The 20715-nt window shown below is 45.1% G+C and overlaps 2 protein-coding genes across 3 annotated transcripts in view; both read right to left on the reverse strand.

Moving 5' to 3' along the window:
• Positions 1-1843, reverse strand: part of ca4a (carbonic anhydrase 4a) — an 8426-nt gene extending 6583 nt beyond the window's left edge. Inside the window, exon 1 of the mRNA XM_023418200.2 lies at positions 1731-1843. Coding sequence (XP_023273968.1) covers positions 1731-1794 — 64 coding nt within the window. The 5' untranslated portion in view covers positions 1795-1843. The remainder of the gene's footprint in view (positions 1-1730) is intronic.
• Positions 1844-3841: 1998 nt separating this feature from the next.
• Positions 3842-20715, reverse strand: part of mtmr4 (myotubularin related protein 4) — a 34892-nt gene continuing 18018 nt past the window's right edge. For both annotated transcript variants that reach the window (XM_023418259.2, XM_023418257.2), the window contains 17 exons: positions 18817-18933; positions 17687-17716; positions 16949-17031; positions 16244-16410; positions 16022-16118; positions 13922-14035; positions 13630-13829; positions 12679-12807; positions 11836-11947; positions 11415-11610; positions 11074-11259; positions 10590-10760; positions 10035-10189; positions 8360-9833; positions 8111-8221; positions 7898-7986; positions 3842-6048 (listed from right to left, as the gene is read on the reverse strand). In XM_023418259.2, coding sequence (XP_023274027.1) covers positions 5871-6048; positions 7898-7986; positions 8111-8221; positions 8360-9833; positions 10035-10189; positions 10590-10760; positions 11074-11259; positions 11415-11610; positions 11836-11947; positions 12679-12807; positions 13630-13829; positions 13922-14035; positions 16022-16118; positions 16244-16410; positions 16949-17031; positions 17687-17716; positions 18817-18933 — 3609 coding nt within the window. In that variant the 3' untranslated portion in view covers positions 3842-5870. The remainder of the gene's footprint in view (positions 6049-7897; positions 7987-8110; positions 8222-8359; positions 9834-10034; positions 10190-10589; positions 10761-11073; positions 11260-11414; positions 11611-11835; positions 11948-12678; positions 12808-13629; positions 13830-13921; positions 14036-16021; positions 16119-16243; positions 16411-16948; positions 17032-17686; positions 17717-18816; positions 18934-20715) is intronic.

A 20715-nucleotide genomic window follows, 5' to 3' on the forward strand; every position in this document is an offset into this window, starting at 1 on the left:
CCCCCCAAAGTCCCCCTCACGTGCCAGAACTGTCTCCAACTTTAAGATGGAGCGTCGAGGGAGAGATTCAGGGCCCCCAAGGAAATCAGGGTGTCATTATTTGGGGCCAATGCATTCACAACACAGAACAGAGAGGATCATGTTTCCCGCCCTCGCTGCAGACACACTGCACGTGTTTTCTCTCATGCGCTCTCCCGGGACAAACTTTTATCCCCCCGTGCGTCCAGCTGCGGGTCCTCGGCCGCGAGAGCGCGAGCGCGGGCGCATCCCGCTGCTCTGACACAGCTCTGAGCATAGATACCTTAACTCTTAATGACGGAACAGACACTGAAAATAGACAGTAACCTTCCCCTGGATGCCACAAACATGATCTAATTAACTGGAGGAGAGTTATTGATGTGTTTCAGAGCTTTTAATTAGAAGTTTAGTGGCATCTTCCCTCAGAATGACAAACTAATGGGCCGCGATCCAAACATCATTTATCCTGCTCTGTTCATTACTGTCTCTTTAAGGACTTAATTGGACTCTACGGTTTTTCCGGGTGGCATAAAAAATACTATAAAGCCAAATATGATCCCAACTTAAAGACAGATAGAAAAGGTGCACGTGGAGGTGATGAGAAAAACAAATGAGAGGTGCGTTGGTGACTAATGACTGATCACACTGACCAAAATAGCCTTGTCATTTATCCAGTAATCATGGTCGCTGCTAATTTACTCCATTACAATGTTGGTGCCAAACCGCGGGGCTTTTAATGTGAAATTAACGCCTCGGAATTAGCCGCTGAGCATTTGGAGACATTGGCGCTGCGCAGCTTGACGCGTCTCTCTGCGGCAGCGAGGACGCAAACGTCTGTCATTGGCTTGGAGCGCAGATCTGAGCAGGTGCAAGAGAGAGAGAGAGAGAGAGAGAGAGAGACTGACTCAGCTCGGTGTGATCCGGCTGCTTCAGTTTTTATTGGCCCCGCAGATACAGGATCTCTGAATCCCATCATGCCCCTGCGCGCGGAGCTCGGTTTGGGTGCAAGGTGCAGATGAGCCTGTCTGACACTCGAAGCCCGGTGCCTCACCAGTGTGATGGACAGGGCAGGTGGACAGCTTCACGGAGGCGGTTTGGGCGCGGGATACTGTGGCTCTTCACTCCGTCTTTTTTTATTTATTTATTTTTTACCTCTCCCGCATTTCTACGTCTATTCTGGGATTTCTATCTTTTTAGATTCTTGGGATTCCGCTATTGATCAACTTTCTAACTGAATAAAGTGACCGGCACGGCTGGAAAAAACCTGGTAAAAAGCAACTTCACCCCACTGGTCTCACTGAGAAGCTTCCTGATGTTTTAATTTATTCAATGTTGTTTATTTTTCCAAGCAATTAAATATCGAACATTAATTCAGATATTAGTGATCAATAAATTGCGTGCTTACATGTAAAATAACGTCACACATTTTGATCAGAGAGAAGAAAGACATGAGAAATAGATATTATTATTTATAGATATTAAAAGACAGGATGATTATTTTTATTTCCAGAAAATATTAATTAATATTAGAAAATAAAAATCTCCTGATTCAGGTAATTACCCCGGTTACATCTGCTGCCTATATTTGGGACCTGTACAAAGGCTATAGATACATTAAAATAAATAAATATATTTATTATCATTATTATCATCATTATTTTAATTATTATTATTAATAGATATTTTCCAATAATGAATGAAAACACACTCACCCCCTGCTCCTGTGCACGCGGTCCAGAAGGATGTGAGGAGAACGGGCAGGATGAGCTGCTGCATCTTGGATCGTCTCTGTCTCAGTGAGTGAAGGCAACAACACAATGACTTGTTTTTTCCCAATGTGGTCGCATTCTTGCAGGGGGTCTTATACTTATCTATCAGCATACCCCGACAGGAAAGGAAGAGTGGCCCCTCCCCCCTCGGGCATCGCCTCCAATAAAGCTCTCCACTGATAAGAGCTCCAACAGGAGGGGGGAGGTGGGGCCCCATCAATGGGCTCCTGGTGTGCAGGAGCCAAATCTAATTCGATCATTACCATCATGGTGTCGATAGGCGAACACTTCCTGATGGTGTGAGTGGGAGCTGTGGCACAGGGGGAAATCAGATGGAGTTAATGATCAATGGGGGGGGGGGGGGGGGGGGGGGGGTGCTCCACAGGTAATCCAAGGTGGCCCCCAGGAGGTTAAAGAGAGCGACGAGAGAGGGATATTATGATTAGTGGACTGTAAACCTGGTGATCTTCATTTACATGTGAGATTAGAAAAATCAGTCAGTGCCATTACATCACATCACATCACATCACATTACAGAGTCTGTATATAAAAACAACATGTGAGTGAAGGTGGAGCTGATTATGACTAATTCATGTACAGAGGAGTTAATCTATAATAATGCTTCATATTATATAAAACGAACCTGTGTTTTATTTTGAAAGGTAACTACAACTGTTAAATGGATGCAGTAAAGAAAGAGAGAGACATATTTAAGAAATATTTAGTATCTTATAGGAATAAGAATTCAAAATAAAGTTTTGTGGGTTTAAACACACACACACACACACACACACACACAGACACACACACACACACACACACACACACACACACACACAGATATCAGGTGAAATTTTTAATAGGGTTTATTTTCCAGCCCAGTTCACCTTGTCCAGTCAGTGCAAAGCTTTGCAAAAAAAAAAAGTCAAAATCTTTCCTGAACTTTTCCACTGAAAAGTTGGAGCAGTGTAGTTGGAGCAGGTGGAGGCCCAGAATACCCTCGGTCTGAATTATTGATCATGCTGAGTGAGTACAGTGAGGGACACTGGCAGGAGTTTTTCCTATAAAAACATGAATCAGCTTGCGTTGCTCTTCTTGAAGCAGCAATCTGAAAGTCTGAAAAACTGCAGCTGGGCATGATGGTGTGTTAAAGTCTTGTCTTTGTATAGACTGTGTGTGTGTGTGTGTGTGTGTGTGGCATTAGAGTGTGAGTTACACTTTCACCCCCTTTTATTTTCCTAAATAAATGTCACCTTCAACACTGTTCAGAAAGGAAACGACTGTTGATTCATTTTACAGTGGAACTTTAGTCTTTCATCACCAGAGAACAGGAAGAAATGAAATGATTCATAACAATGAAAATTATGCAACACTCTCTTGATTTGATTGGCTGAAAGTGCTGGGCTTGTTGCAGAAGTACTGTCCTGTGTTCTTCATGATGGAAAAGCTCCATCTGGTGGACAAATGGAAGAACTTCATGTGTTTCCCCAGGCTGGAACAAGTATTCAGATGGTCTCATTAAAACCTTATTTTAACCAATAACACGGGTGGTGAAAAGTCCAGTATTTACCTCTGAAATATAGTCAACTAAAAGCATAAAGTAGAATAAATTTGAAATACTTAAAGTAGAAACACCTGAGTAAATGATATAAATTGTACTTGTACTTAAGTAAATGTACATAGTGTTTTCCTTGTCTGGTTTTCAGAAACCTCAGCCAAATAATTCAGAACACAAAATCACCAACACAGAGTATCTGGATTCAAAATATAAGAGTCTAAATAATAAACAAACAGTTAAATAATAATAAATAATCCACTGGAGGATTTGATTTGAGGGCGTTTACATCAAAATCATACATGTTCACCTCTCCTGGTACTTTAGTGCTGCAGGTTGTTCCATCAGCTTTGACCTCTGTCTGTTCAGGTTGTGAGTCTTTGTTCTTGATTTCTACACAGTCTGTCTCCATTTGATCCGGTCCCTGTGATGAGACAAAATGATCCATATACCTTGACACTTTGAGTTACAAGTAAATAAGCAGACAGGGAAACTGATCCATGATATAATCTTTTATTTTAACCCATGGGATTTAACTTTTACAGTGCATTTCTTTACAACAATTATTCATTAAGTGACAGGTTTTAGCCACCACTACAGATCAGATAACTATGTATGTTACATTTCTGAGCTCCTCTTAAAAGATTCTGACTTCATGAACACCTTGTGATAAAATCCCAAATATTAGTTGAAGGAAACCAGACAGGTTAAAGGACCAGTGCGTCGGGTTCAGGAGGATCTATTCAGATGGAATATAATATTCATTATTATGTTTTAATTAGTGTATAATCAACTGAAACTAACAATCGTCATGTTTTCATTAGCCTTGAATGAGCCCTTCATATCTACACAAGGAGCAGGTCGCCTTCCACGGAGCCCCGCCATGTTTCTACAGCAGCCCAGAATGGACAAACCAAACTCTGGCTCTAGAGAGGGCTTTTTGCATTTTTACGCCACCGTAGTTTCTCCTATGCACTTGGAAAAGGAGGGGTGGGTGGTGGTGGTGTTTAGTTGGCTGCAATCTGCAACCCCGCCACTAGATGCCACTAAATCCTCCACACTGGCCCTTTAACTAACTCAGCGACATCCGATCGCCGACTGAAATGGTTAGCCTCAATATCAAACTGAACCACTTGTTAATCTTTAGTTGTCTCAGTGTTATTAAGCAGCTAACTATCTGTACCATTAAAACATACAGAGAGGTGGCCAATTAGAAACCTGCTGCCATCCATAAGAAAGAAAAAGGCTTTAAAAATAGACAAAACAAAATATGGCACTATTGTCTCAAGGAACAACCAGTAGACACAAACACATTTTTCAAAGGGGACTGTCGCCAAACGCCCCCAAACAGAACAAGAAACTCCAAGCACTTTGTTCAGTCTTTTCCCGAGCAGTCTCCACTGCCAGCTCCGAGGAGTTGTCGTCAGTCAGATGGACATCAAGCTTTAAAGTGGACATTAAGCCTCATTCTCAAGCGTCTCAGCAGAAAAAACCTTGAGGAAATTCTCTCTTCTCACATCACAGAATACCAACAGTACCTTCAGTTGACTTTTACTCACGAGAAGGAGACGTCACAGAAATCTGCAGTCTCTCGTCATCATCATCATCATCATCATCATCATCAGCACGTTCTCTTCCTCCTGACATGTCAAGCACACATCCCACAAAACAAACAACGCGCAGCATTGCATCGGTCTGTCCGTACACATCCCCCAGAACGTCTAATGTTGCAACATAGCTATACTGGAGAAAAGCATTGATAAAGACAGAACCACATTGACTGTGCATATACATAATTTTGAAAACACATTGCAGCAATGAACACATATACAACCCACCAAATGCACAAGAACATAAACTCGATCCAGTTACCCATTACATATTACATTCAGGCCTCTAAGAAAAAAGATGCGATGGCAGAGTAAACAGCAGATTTCTCCCTTTTGCTCAAGTTTGGTCTCAAATTCCCTCAAAAACACAACAGCTAGTAGTGCACAAAATAAGAATACAAAATTAGACTTTTAAATACTGTAGCAGCAATTCCTTTCTTTTGAAGTTGAAAGCCTCCAATAGTACAGGTAAAGGCTTTGGAGTTCCCGACACGTGGAAGGGTGAGCGATTGTCCTCTGAAGTGCGAGACAGTGTCTGTAAGGAGGGTGCAGGTGTTTGGTACTAAAGGTGGGTGGACAGGTGGAGATGTGTCTCGGACAGGGCACCGCTCGAGGACCGAGCCGCGTGGAGGCAGCAGGATGCTGCGGTGCTCCGGGCTGAAAATGTCTTTGAACAGAAGGGGTTTGTTCTGTAGGAAAAACCTCCTCCGCTGACACGCCTCCATCTCAGACGTTCCCGTTCCTCTTCGCCACCTCCCAGTGCAAAGCGAGCCTCCCAAAGGGTAACAATTCCTCCTCATATTCACCCCCTCCTGCAGCCAAAACCACAGCAGGATGGGGTTTCAACGCAGCGCTCAGCTCATCCGTCCAAAACGAGCAGGACAGAGCCGAGGCGGGCCAAACTACACAACGCTTCTCTCAGCTGGAGGCTGTGGCGATGGCCTTCTTGAGCTGCTGGCAGCGGATCTCGCGGGTGCGGGACTCCAGGAGCAGGTCGTGGCAGGTGTTGCAGACCAGCACCGGGTCGTACAGCTGCTGGTCTGGGATGGGCAGCTTCAGATGACAACAGTCTTTACAGAACACATTGCCACAGTTCCTGAAAACAGAAAGTTCAGATCATTTTTTTAGATAGATGAATAAAGAAAAACTGCAGCGTTACAGCAGCAACTTCACATAAATCACAAACACAAATGAGGTGGTTGAGAAACAAATGCAAATAAAGATCCAGTTACATCTAAAATAGAATGAAATAAAACCTGAGAATAGAGACTAGTTAGATAGGACTCTAATGTGTGCTGAATATATATTGTATAATTATAGAATTATCTTCTAACATACATATTAAGTTAAATAGACATTGCTTAAAGTACTTTTACATGATAACAGCTCTGCACTAATAAATGACTCTTCCTGTTTAAGGGGTCATTTTAAAGCAGTGTGTTGTAATGGACAGGACTTTATATGATGACTTAAAAAAACAAAAAAACAATCCTCGTCTTAAATATTCAAATCACTTACTGGTTTGTAATAAATGTCAAATACCAAATCTGTGATTTCAGGTACAGATTTAATACATTTCAAGAACCAAGATGCTTGGTGCATGAAAGTGGAGCAAGGTCAACAGTCCCAGTCAAAAAAGGCATAAACATACTCAAAGGTGAAAACGGCAAGAAACTATTTGTGCTGAAAGACTAAGAATAGTTTCAGGTGTGATCACACAGCGCTGCATGTGGCTGTATCGTTTTCCTGTTGTTTTACAACAGTTCTCTTCGCTTGAGACTGGGACTATATCTGTCTATCTAAAGCTGTTGTACTGTCGTCCTGGTGCAAAACATAGTCTCGATCTTAATATCAGTGTCATGGTGTGTTCCAGCTCTCGGCTGAGATTTGTGGCGCGTGACGGTGATGCCGTCATCCCTGGTACAGACAAAATGTTTCCAGACACTGGCTGCTGATGTCACTGTTTAAATACAGTTAACAGCCTGTGAGTGAACCACAGGACTGATTCTGTTTGATCATTTTATTTAACTTTTACATCTGCTGTGTTTCAAACGGTCACACATACAGGCAGCATCTAATAGATCATTACATTTGGTCCATCCCTGTATTTTCAGAGTGGAGCTCTGTCTGTGGATGTTTCATTCCTTTTTCTAATTCGGGACAACTCAGTCTCAGTTTCTCAGTGGAGCATATAAATAGCTCTCCGGCTAACCGAGGGCCTTTGATGCTGAAACCATGGGCTGAGACCAAAGCTTGGTTTATTGCCTTGAAAATACAAAGCAAAGTGTGTACTTGAATCGCAGGCTGCCACTTTGGCATCAAGAGCGCAGAGAAAAGTGTGAGACAAAAAAAGCTCCCTGCTCATTAAAAAAACAAAACAGTAGAGACTACAGAAAGAACAGTGACAGATCTCTGTCACAATAAACAAGAGGGACTTTACTGATAATCGACAGGATTTGATTATCAGAATCGAGCTGGTTACAAATCGAATGTTTCTCAGATTGTCATTAAAGGACCAGGTTTTTTACTTTTTTACCTGTTCGTCAAAAAAAAAAAAAAAAACGAGACACATTGTTATTTTGGGTTGTGGTAACCTGTGATGACATCATACATTTTTAAACTACGTATTTATAATAAGAAGAAGTAATCAATAAATTAATAGTAGAAATAATCTAATAATAATAAGAATCTCAAACATCCCACAACAACAGTCCTGATCACATGAGGAAATGATGAAAGCAGCTGCTCTCAGTGTTTATGCAGCTGTGAATCAGAAGATGCATTGAGACTTTTCCTGTATTTAACATTTTAATTAGGATCTTTTTCTCTTTATAACAAACATGTACGAAAATATTTCAAATCCAGCAAAGAAACCAAAATAAACTCTTTGATATTCAACACCCGAGCTGTTTTATTAATGTAAGAAAACCACGGTGAAGCCCCACCTGCAGTGGTGACGTCTCTTGGCTATCCAGAACTCACAGTCACAGTTGAAACAATGGGAGGCCATGTGGTCGGGGACCCACCTCGTGACCTACACAGACACAGACATCTCTGTCAGAACAGTATGTGTTAATAAAGGGTGCTCAAAGCCATACAGGTGAGGAAGTGGAGACAGAGTGTATTAGAGAGACATTAAGGCTCCAAAGAAGGCTGACCTCTGTGTCCTTGCGCTCCACTCGGTCCCAGCTGCCCTCAGACAGACGGTCCTCACTGTGGGTGGACAGAGAATCCTCCTCGTTGCTGTTGTCTGACTCCCGCAGACACGTCTGACACAGAGAGAGCAAGGTGAGATCAGAGGACAGGAACATGAGAAGAGAGGACACTCCTGGAGATAATCACAACTAAATATTTACCGCAGAGAGATAAAAGCACTGAATAATATCATCACTGAAAAAACCACTCACAATGTCGTCCTCGTAGTCGATGTCTGGCTCTGAGGGAGGGGTGCCGTACTGTTTACTCTCCAGCCTCATCTGCAGCTGTCGCACCTGCTGCCGCAGCACCTCCACCTCCTGCTTGTAACCTGCCTCAATCTGCCGCAGTCTCTGCTGCACGGCGTCCATGGCCACCGGCAGCCCGTCATCATCGAGGTAAGCTGGGGCTTGGGGTGGGGGAGGGGAGCTGGAAGCAGAGGGCGAGGAGTATGACACAGGTAGGAGCTGATGGCCTGCCAGGGAGTAGCTGCTGAGGGCAGCGGCAGCAGGGCCACACACGCCGATGTAGCCGGCACTCCTTGCAGCAGACAGCCATCCAGGCTGCAGAGGGCTGCTGGGACAACACAGAGCCTCCCTGCGGCAGCACTGGGACCCGTTGGCGATGGCGAAGCCCTGGGAGCGGAGCAGCTTACTGGCGAGCCGGCGGCTCTGGTAAGTGTTGGGCTGCAAGGCCCGGGTGAAGCCAGAGTGAGCAGCACTGCTACAGGCGGACTGGACCAGACCCTGGACGCTCTCCCAGTGAGAGCCGAGCAGGGACAGGTCTGACAGCTGGCTCTGGGAGATCAGGTGGCGAGCTGCGACCTGGGTGCAGTCTACAGTTGCTGCTGCAACTGTCAGCACACGCTCTCTTCCTTTCACTACGTCTGTCCTCATGTCCTCCTTCTCCTTCTGAGGTTGGACCTCGGGCTGCGACTCAGGCTGCTCCTCAGTCTTCAGATCTTGGGTTAGATCCTGGCTCACTGTGGGGGGCGGGGTGGGGGGAAGCTCTCTCTCGTCTGTGAGAGTCTCCGTGGAGTCCTCCATGGGAAGGAGTGGTGTCAGCTGCTTAACAGCCAGCAGGCCTGCAGACTCTGGGAGGCCGTTTGCTTGGCCGTCCATGTGGCCGTTAAGCAGCGAGGTGGGTGTGGCTGCAGGTTGGGCGCCGTTGCAGGGGAGAGGTAAGCACGGCTCTGATTTATGAGTGGGTGATGTGGTGCTCTCAGCAGTCCTGTGGGGGCTCTCAGCCTCCGGTGGAGGGGGTGGGAGTGGTGGGTTTGTGATCTGAGGCAAAGCCTGTTGGAGGACAGGAGTGGGGAAAGGAGTGTGAGCGACTGTGATGTCCTTCCTGAGAGGGACAGGGGGAAGGGGCAGGGAGGGCAGGGGCTGTGTGGTGAGACAGGGCTCCTCCAGTGTGTCTTCACCGCTCTCTGTGCCTGGGACGTCCTCTGGGCTCTTGGTGGGACTCTGACGTAGAGGTTCCCCCTCAGCGCTGTCCGGTCCAGTGTCAGGTACGACCTCCTCAGAGCGGTCTGCAGGGCTTTCCTCCATGGCGGGCGAGGGCTCTATGGCAGAACGACCCTCCTGGCAGTGCTTATTGAGATTGGGGTCGCTGGATGTACGTGTCAGGGGCACCCCGTTCTCAAAAGCTGTCAGCAGGTTGTCCATGGAGCGGGTCTTGGGAAGTCTGGAAATGGGAGAAAAGGATTTGTTTTCCCATGTGCAGCATTGACAATGATACAGTTCTCTGTCTGTGGCTGTAGAGGGCAGCGTGACTCTCTGTGAACGTGAATGTTTTAATATTCATATGAATCTCTGCTCAGTGAACAGTAAGTACAGATACTGAGCAACAGATCAGAGATCAGATTTGCTTCAAACAACAACGTACCTGTCCAGGGAACGGGAGGTGAGTTCGTCTCCTGTGACATTAGGGGGGAGGTAGAGCTCCATAGAATCATCCACAGCGGTGCACGGGGAGGAGGTCGGCAGGTAAACAGCTGTCCACAGCTGCAATGCCCGAGTGTGGCAGACTGGCTGCAGCACCTGGCGGACGAACGAGTGACGGGGGAAGGTCAGCACACAGTAATGATGATACCTATGACTCGATCGGTGCTGCTCTTCCTGAGCTGTGGGTGGTGTATTATGATCACATTGATGCTTTTCTTAGACAGTGTGGATCAGAAAGGCAGAGAAAGTGGAACAGATTTAATAGAAAGCTTTAAATCTTTGATCTAAAACAGTTTGGAGATTAAAGTTGAAGCTGGAGTCGTTCTGTCCATGAATCATTAATCAGGCCACTTATTCTGCTCAGGATCTAAAAGTAGTAAGAGTACAGATCTGCTAATTCATGCTATACTCCTTAAAGGCAACCTCCAGCTGTTACTGTATTTACGTGGTGGCTCTCTACGAAGGCATGAATCATACTATCAAAACTGGTCGGTACCATATCATGACTGGGGATGTAGAGGAAGTTCTGGAAGTTCTTGTTTCCCGTGCGGAGCAGGGACCACACAGAGCAGGTGCGTTTGTAGATGTTCCTCGCCTCCCTCTCGCGAGCGTTGTTGCACAGAAACGTGCCGTAAAGACACGAGTACGTGTGCTGCACCAACTTGACCTGGACACACGGGAGACCAAACAGGAAGTCAGGTGTTTATAACAGTGATTCATATTTATTGTGATGTAATTATCACTGCTAGTTCGATATAACAGCTGACTGATGTGAAATAATGTGAATGATAATGATATCTGTTTGGCTGCAGCATTTTCAAAGCAGTGTCTCAAATATTAAATGGTATGTTTTAACATGGTTTTATGTTATGCCCATGTCTCAAACTTTTGAATTTTATTGATGAAATAGTGTCACAGGAATGGATCTAACTGTTACCAGAAAGACAGAAAGAAATGAGAAGTGCTGTGTGACCACCCACCAGGAAGGCCTCATTGAACTCAAACAGGCAGGGGAACTGTTTGAGCAGCTGGTGAACACAGTCCAGCCACTGCAGGAAGACGGGACACTGCTCGCTCACATCGTCGGCATTCTCCTGGTGGCCACAGCGGTCCCCAAACTTATGGCCGTAGTCCAACCACTCAGTCTCTACAAGCACCTGGAAACCCTGTGGACGACACGCTAGTCGGTACTGAAGGTAGCAGTAATATAGAGCAACAGAAACTATGCTTAATACTACATTTAAAACAATGTGTCCACATGTGAATCTAGACCAAATCATCCAACACTGCGTCTAAAAAAGACAAAAACTCAAACTCTCACCTCTAATGTTCTGTAGTAGGGGTCCAGCAGGATCTTGGCAAGGGCTACGATCTGGGGTGTGCGGTCCCACCCATCTGAACAGTGCACCAGGACGGGACGGCCTTCCCTCTCCACTGCTGAACACACCAGGGTGGCTGCCTTCAACATGACTGACAGGTGCTGCAGCCAACGGGTGCTCTCGAGTGATGAAAGCCAGCTGGAAGCACAAGAGGGGACTGAGTATATAGGTACAAATCTACATAGGTACATCTGTGTGTGGTATTGCTCTGCTGCGGGGTGACGCCATAATAATAATAAAAATAATAATAATAATAATAATAATAATAAGTGTGTGTGTGTGTGTGTGTTTGTGTGTGTGTGTGTGTCCCGTGCAAACGAGGGCAGAGCAGCTCAGAGAGAAAGGTCAAACAGATCGACTTACTTTCCTGGATCTGGGATCTGACTGCAGACGGCCCTCAGCGCCTGGAAGCTGTTACGGATGGCGTGGATATTGGCCATTCCCATGAACATCACCTCACAGTTGGGGTAGTACTCTAAACACAAACACACAAAAACAACTCTGATGAAGGTCACCGGACGTAAACAATATTTAGCTTGTAAGATACAACAGCGCCACACGTTCAGATGCTGGTCATAATAATCATTTACACCTTCATATGACCTTGGCAGTTAAACAGCCGACTGTAGACGTGACTGTGTGCAGTCAGTGGTGGAAGGATATCACGGTACTGTAGAGAGTGGGGCCACTGTTTACAAAAAGCAGCACTCTAGGACCGACAGGAGAATGTATTGTATTGTATTGTATGAGACCTACAGTTATATTCTCTACACTGCTATCACACCAGAACCTGCTGAAAACATTGTTAGTGTTAAAACTGCATTATGGGACCAGGGGAACAGGCAGAAAACACAACATCTGACAGAATCACCTAATAAAGCTGATATGTTGAACTTCTGAGCAAACAGTTGCCTATTTACACAAGCACCAGACGTGGAGCAACTTATATATTTACTGTCCTTTGACCTTTGTTTTTGGTCTCCACTAACGTCCAATGTTTAACTTTTTAATTGCCTGTCTGCTATCCAGTCTGAGCAGGTCGTGTGGTGCTGGTGTGCAGCGGGTCCATCAGAGAGTCTGAGCTGCCTGCTGCTGCGGTTTATGACAAGTATTATTATAGCTGTGAAGAATGAAAATGCGATAAAGAAATCTAAATTCAGATTGGCTGAATTGTTGAGGACTTTTTGAATGCTCCAACACGCTCACCTTCACATTCACAGCCTCCACCCTTGGCTCGGTTTGCCACTGCGGCGGTATATGAGCGAGCGTCTAGAATCAGAAGCTTCTGTGGCACAGTGTTGTCATCGCAGCCGGAGCCGCCTGTCAGAGAGGAGTCTGGAGACACAGGTGGGAGGACAGACAGGAGATTTTGAGGAGAGGAAGAGAAAGACGGTGAGAGAGAGGAGAGGGAGGGAATCGTGCCAGGGACACGATCAACAGAAACTAATTGTAATGACTGAAAATCAATACCTCCTGATGACAGAACTACAGTGTTGCTATTAGTAACAATCACAAATGACCAGCTTTCAACAGCCACCACAGAGAAGGACGGGTAATTACTCCGGGGTTACAACTGAACAACCTCTCTCTGCACTCGGCCAGTGTTGTCCGTGTTGTGCTGCCACGCACTTTCCAGCCTGTTGTTGTTCAGCCAGTGATCGTACTAACGCCCCTCTGAGACGTGCACGACACTCCAAAAATATACTTTGAAATTATGCATCATGTTTTAAAAATAGAAAAATAAAAACAAAACGAAAACCGAGTTTTAAAAAAGATGCACATTTGTTTTTCAGTTTGTCCTACTTCCAGTCAAGTCACATTTTTAAACCATGCGAGTCTGAATATAACGAAGTCACATTAATGGAAACTGCATGTACCTCTTCTTATACTGGAGCATGTAAACTCTGCAGGAGATATAAGCATAGATGTGATTTACTGCTAGTTAATACTCAGCTGAATAAACTGTTGATAATGGATTTGCTGAACAAACCTAATGTATGCAGGAAGAATTGAAAGTGTTGTTTTGCTTGGCATTTATGTTTAGCATTAATATCTGTTGATAGACCACAACGTTAATGATTATGTACATGATAAAAATAATTTTACAACCAGAAGTCTAACATGAGTCCACACACATAAATCAAACAACAGCTTTACCAAAATCACTATCCGAGGAGTCGGGAGCTTCCCCGCGTTGTCGGCAGGCTGGCGCTCCACAGGTGCCCTTGGCTCCACCGTCCATCTGACAGGCCTTGGCGATGGATGTGACCAGGTACTCATCATCTGTGTTCCTCCAGCCCCACCAGCTGATCTCAGGCTGGCTGCAACGGGCGATCACTGCCCCGTTCTTTTGGTGCCTGGAAGTGAAGGTCGCAGTCAGTGAGCACGAGAACACGAGGCAGGAGAACATTAGGTGTGTGTTTATGACGGTGTGTGTCGGTAAACCTGCCTGTAGACCACCACAGGGATCCTCTTCCAGGATCTGAAGGAAGCCACGCTCTCCAGCTCCTTGTCAGTGATCCATATCGGCACCAGAAGCTTCTGCGGGTAGCTGGAGCACAGCCTGTGGACGGGAAGGACAGGGAACATGACGTTACTGGAGGAGGATTAAACACAGTTTATAATGCTGCATTACACAGTCAGTCCATTCAGGATAACTGTGCAAGGAGCAAGATGAGAAAAACTAGATATAACAGCGCTTTGATGTGAAGCAAACACATTCTCCGGTCTGAGAAGAGTGTTCTGGTTTTCAGGGTCACTGCTGCATCACTAACTCTGAGCGCCAGCAGAGAGCAAATCACAACGTGCTGCTGCCGAACTCCATCTGTCTCCGGTCTCCTCCTCCTCCTCCTCTCTCATGATACTCTCTTCAATTTCTCTTCACCTGCTCACGGTCTGAGGAGGGAGGGGGAGACAGTGTGTGTGTGTGTGTGTGTGTGTGTGTGTGAGAGATGGAAAGTGAAACACTGTGCTGAGTCATGGGCCTCAGCAGGCTGCGGCTTGTTTAATTAGCCAGTTGTCCTGTGTGTCTGTCTCCCTCAGCAGGATGTGCTCTCTTGGGCCCTCCGAGCAGACTGACCTTTTTTTGTAGCATTTATCTGCCCAGACAGCAAAGGAGACGCAAGTCTGATACACAGGTACACACACAGGTACACACACACATATGCATGGTACACTGAATTAATTTCTGCTTGACTGAGTGCTACAATTTTATTTATTTGTGTGTGTGTGTTAGAGACTGGAGCTGGTGAGGGTGTTGCTGCCGCGAGAGGTCGGATGACACAAAGGCAAGTCCACACACTGACTCGAGTTGTTGGGGATATTTAAAGGAACAATCTGCTGCAAATCTATCTTTTGGGTATTAAATATTCATGAGCCTGTAAGAGGACTCAGGAAAAACTGTCGAGTCATTTATGGAGCATGGCAGCTGTAGTCAGCCTGGATTCACAGCAGTTACAATAGATACCAACGGTAAATCAGACTCGCAGCAGAAATGCATCAAAACATCCAAAGAAACTTCAACGTCAAACTGAGGATTGTTTTAAACATACTGAGCGTATGGATTATTGACTGACTGTTTGTGACTCTGGGTGACCACTGGAACCTAACCTCACTGCTGTGAATCTACACCAAGGGTTTCACAGTGTGACACTGTGGGCTCCCCCTCAGACGAAACTGAGACAAGTGCACCGCCCCCCCATCTACGCTTGATAGATGCAACATTAAAAAAGGATGTATTTAATGGATTTTGTCACTCCTGTTATTAGTCTTACTTCAATTTGAGGGATAATCATGCTCTACGTTTTAGAACTACAGGGCTCGATAATTTTGCCTATAATTGTTCATATTTTGTTAAATTAGCACCATTAAAAGTTTGCTGAATTAGCGCTTAACTGTTCCTTTTGCACTACTCTCATGGATACAAAGACAACTATCAGTGCTTTTATTTGATGCTGAAGAAAACTTAAACCTGATGAAGGATTTTCCTATGATTTCTAAGTGGATCTATTTGTGATGCCACTTGAGATGATGATATCCTGTGTCTGTGTGTTCAGGATTTATTTTTAAATTACTTTAATTTACTTGAAGTACTTTGATTGCCTTTCTGCTCAGGCAGCATCTTTGCCGCACATTTCTTCCTCTGACAAACTGATTTAAAGTCGTTACAGCTGTGACTCCCTGAGCGAGCCATGAACCTCTCAGAGTCACCTCTCAGGTGAACTTGTGTAATTTAAATCCAACGCGACTGCTATCCCCCCCACATGTGACTGTAATTCAGCACTAATTCAAAATCTGCATTTTTCCAACAGAGGTCTGACACACAGTGCTGGGATGTACCAACACACACACACACACACACACACACACACACACACACACACACAAGCTGTTTCTCACAAATCTGTACAGTTTGGCTCAAGGCCTACTCTCTGTCACAGCTCTATAAGCTTGTTGTCACTCAGTGACTTTCTAAAGGACCATCATGACTCCTGACAGTTGGACTATTTTACAGCTATCTGCCAGGACAGATGTGTCATGTGTGACGTACTTGTAGTTGCAGTTTATGTCCGACACTCTCCAGATGTTCTGTGTGTCGAAGCCCATCCTCTTCACTTCCATTTCCATTCTCTGACGCACGTGATCACCTACACACACACACACACACAGCACGGGGGGAGGAAATCATTTTAGCACAGGACACAATCCCAGAGGTGCAACTGTTCCTAAACTTTAGTTTGATGTTCAGTAATGACTGTTGTGTGTGTGGGACCTGGGCGACAGAGATGAACGTGCTGGTCCTCATCGTCAGCGCTGCCTCCCAGACACCAGGCATGATAAGCCAGGGCGAACAGGTCCTCCAGCCGGGACGGGTGAGCTATGGCCCGGTTCAGACGCTTCACCCACTCCTGGCACTGCTTGAACGTTGCAAAGTGGCATCTGTGGTGAACCCAGCGTGAAGATTAGAAAGATTAGTGAGGTCCAGCAACAAATTATCTCCTTTACAACTTCATGCACTTGTGTTTGGGAGAAAAAAAAAAAAAAAAAAAACTTTCTTCAGATGTTCGGTGATTTTCCAGCCACAACAACAATGTGGCTGCTTAATGGTGAGGAACCAAAACACCGCTGGCACAGCTGCTGCCGAGTCTGAAGCCTCTCAGCAGCAGATAAGAATTTCAAAGGTCTCTGTCTTTTTCTCTTGAACTGTTTTTTTTAAGTTGAAGTTATTTTCAATCATTTTATAACTGTTAGAGTTATAATGGCTATTTTCACACCTTAGCTGTACATGTATTGATTAGCAGTTAGTTGTGGCAGTGTGTGATATAAATTGCCTCTTTAAGACCAGACATAACTGGACTATTGTATTATTCATTCAAATGAGATCCATAGCGCCGTGCTGCGTTCACTCTGATTAACGACAGCATGAATCTGTCTGCGGGGGTTGCTACGGTGTGTGAGGGCGAGCTGCTCTCCTTACCTGACTACCTTGGAGTCTTTGCAGATGATGTGCAGCTGGAACATATCTCTGCTCTCCACACTCTCTATCAGCCTGAGAGGCACCTGCAGGGGGAGACACAGAGCTTGTGTGATCAGCCTGATGGCCCACTGTCAAGAGCAGACAGCACATCTGCAAAGAGGTTACCACCCTCCGGCCTAGTACAGACTGAATCCAGGCTATACAGCACACATAGTACGAATTTAACCTCGCTGTGGAGGAGAATACGGCCTCTGCAGTATTTTAACTTGTGTGTCTAGACTTCTGTTGAGACGCCAAGCAACAGCTATAAACCTGGAGTTGTTCACAGGATTGTCTATTCTGCTTTCTAAGCTTTTAAGTGATACTGTGTGGACTGAGGTGTTAATGAAGCCACTGCCAAGATTCACAAAATCACCCATGCAATTTCACTCTTGGACAAACCCTTAAGCAACAAGGTGCAGATGTTGTCTGAATGGGAAAAGATTTCAAGTCATATCACAGAAAATAACACCTGTTTTTTTTTTTTTTTTTTAAAGTCTCAAGGTCAGTCAACACACCACTACAATCGTTTAGCAGCTTTCACAGAAAATTATTATAATAAATCCAGTGTCACCACTCAGTTGAATGTAAATTACAATTTGGCCTCAGAACACTGTAATCGTGCAGAGTGGAGAAGAGCTGAATGATTAAGCTGTCTAGACTGTGGCAGAGGGCGGTGTTTTATCATATGGTACTCACAGATATCTCATTGTCCACACCTGGGTAGGTCTAAAACACAGTGACACCATGGAGCACACACAGAGAAAGAGAGAGAGAGAGAAGGAGGGAGGGAAGACAAAAGACAGGAGGAGGAAATGGAAAAGACTTTTAAACCAAAAAAATTCAGGAGACAAAAGGGAAATGATGAGTTAAAAAGGAAAGAAAAACATCAAAGAGGATGAAAGATAACTGAGTGGATCACGCAGTGCGCTACTTGCAGCACATGACCAAGCCAAATGGAAATCATGGAGAGAAAGACAAACATGGACGGGAGCAAAGGGCAAGAAAACAGCTTAGAAGTAGGGGGGTGAGTTGAGAAGGGGGTGGGGTGGGGGGTGTGGGTGAGAGGTTGTGGCCTGTTGGCATTCATACAGAGTTCATTCTGTGCTGCTGGGGTCAAGGCAGGACTCTGCCCAGTAGGAAACCAGTTCGATAGGGACTCGTAGCTGCTGACGTTTGAACGCATTAATCCGACTCCCCTGCGATAAAGTAAGTCAAGGTTAGAGAGGCGTCCCGAACGTCCCGCTGATCTGCCCTCTCCCCCTCCTCCTTTTCAAATCCCTGTCATCTTTTCCAACAGGGATTCAGCTTCTGGAATAAATGACAGGGATTTGGGATGAAGGAGGAATTTCACTGCCAGTGGATGCAAACAATTGGCCTGTTTGTGTTTGAGCAAGGCCTGACGTCAGCAGGAGCGAGCTGGTGGACATCAGTGCCAGCGGGGGCCGAGCCTTTGGAGCCTAGATGTCAGATCAAACCTCTCCTGCCTGAAGATCAGAGGGCCCGCGACGCCGGTGGTACAAACCTGGTACATACAACTTCACGCCAACTTCGCTGGGATATGACTAAAACCACTTTACGGGCAACTCGTGTAAAATACTCGCAGGTTTATTTGCCTTGTTAGCACAATTATATGTTCATAAAATGTATATGGGGGAAAAGGGAAAAAGCTCATGAGCGTCCAAATGAAAATTTACAACCTCTTCTCTCCTGCCATTGGCTTTCTGTAGCGGCGTGGCATGGCAGCAGTAGTGACACTCATGCCATCTGGACCAAATTGAAAATTTTGCGGTTCTTCTGTGTGTTCATGGTCTGTGACGTGCACTCACGTTGATGACAGAGTCCTTGAACTTGATGTGGAGCCTGTAGTTAGAAATGGCAATGATGGCTTCATCGGCACAGCCAAGATATTCCACCCCTTCCCCCTGAAGAACTGGGAATGGCACCTGTAGGGACACAAACAACAAAATGTTTTAGTCTGCGCTGCAAAAACATGACACCAGCACCTGTTTACAGTCGGGCTTCATTATGTCTGCTGTGCGGATAATCATAACATCCGCAGTCTATTTTTAAAGCTGTGCTCTGTGTTGTCCACGCTGGTTCTCATTATTAAAGATATAAATACAAAACTCCGCAATCATGCTCGTAGCTCCGTCTGGCTGTACCCGGCACAGAGGTACAGTCATAGGACATGAATGTCTGCACCACATTTGCACATTTCATGACAATCCATCCAAAAGCTGTTGAGGCTTTTCACTCGGATCCCAAACATCAACCTCATTGTGGTGTGAGGTCACAGGTCAGAGTAGACGTTGGCATATCACACTTGATACGGAAAAACTTTGACCTACTAGTCGGAGCATCAAAAAAAAAAAAAAAAAAAGGCTCCATAAATGTCTGAAAAAATGAAATATCAAATAGTTGTTGATATATATCAACATTTACCAGTGGTAGACATTGCTATCCCTTTAGCCACACTGCTAGCATCGCTAAAATCATCCTAACTAGTCAACAGTAAACTTTGACTTTACTTCTTTAATTAGATCATTTCTGATTTTGAATAACTTTGTTATTTAATAGTGCATTTTTTTCAGATGAGGATCAGTACAGCTGCTTTGCACTAAGACAAAATTTAACACTGATCCATTTTTGAACTTTTGTAGAACTACTCTGGTGTCGTTATTAAAACGTAAATATCACACTGGCAACAGCATTAAAATACGCAGTGCTAAACAAAACCAACTGGCCACTGGAAGCTAAACTCGCACTGACTGAGAAAAAGGGACATGAGAAACTCTGCATGTGTTACTGTCCAATTAGTTCATAGTACTTTTACAGAAGGACCTTTGTGAGTGCAGAGGGCTTGTTGGTGAGGCTGAGTGAGCAGGCAGACAAGAGGCAGGACTGGGAGGGAGGCTGTCTCCACACTGCTGACAGTACAGTGAGGGAACCCAAACTGTCCATTAACGTTCTTACTTGGACCCATTTTATTACAGACACAGCCAAGGCCGGGCTTTGGCTGCAACGAGACCCCTACATTAAGATAATTGGTTCCCAACAGAGGTTAAAAGAACACGTTTTTCAATTCTTTCTGAGGCAGGGCATCAGCTTTAAAAGCTGACCGCGTGGAAGAGACGCACAGCTACATTTGCCAGCATCTAAGTGATTTCATATAAAAATGGAGACGTACAACCGATTTCACAGCGGCCGATTTCTCACTGACAACTCTGAGTTATTGTACTGATGACTTTTCTTTTTCAATCACCTTGCATAAAACACTTCTCCTGGCCAATGTGAAGCAGTAAAGCCTGTTGGGATATTATTACTCGGACATCACCGTCTCCCATCTGACAAAATGAAGATTGTGTTATGCTCATGCATTCTTCACTTGCGTGACCTCCTCACACTTCAGTTTTTCTTACTGTTCTTTCTTAGTGTTCTTCTGCGTGTGCTGCTGTTACTGCTGGCTGCTAAAACATAATCATAATCATTGGGGAACATGAATAACAACCCAGCTCTGGTTGTGTAGTTGCTGGTAGTGAGGACAACAGTGTTGCTTAGAGACAACATTACCTCATCCTGCATTAGCATGCAATGCTGAGTCACGCAGAGGAGCACCCACTGGTGCATGTTAAAAGAGGACATGCAGCCAGGCAGATGGGGGATTATGGTGAGATGTCAGCAAATCAGGCTCACTTGAAACAACATTAGCCCACATGGTTAAAAGC

Source organism: Seriola lalandi, unplaced genomic scaffold (assembly GCF_002814215.2).
Source record: "Seriola lalandi dorsalis isolate HSWRI2012SDOR001 ecotype SW California unplaced genomic scaffold, Sedor1 jcf7180002054581, whole genome shotgun sequence".
Classification (NCBI taxonomy): Eukaryota; Metazoa; Chordata; class Actinopteri; order Carangiformes; family Carangidae; genus Seriola; species Seriola lalandi.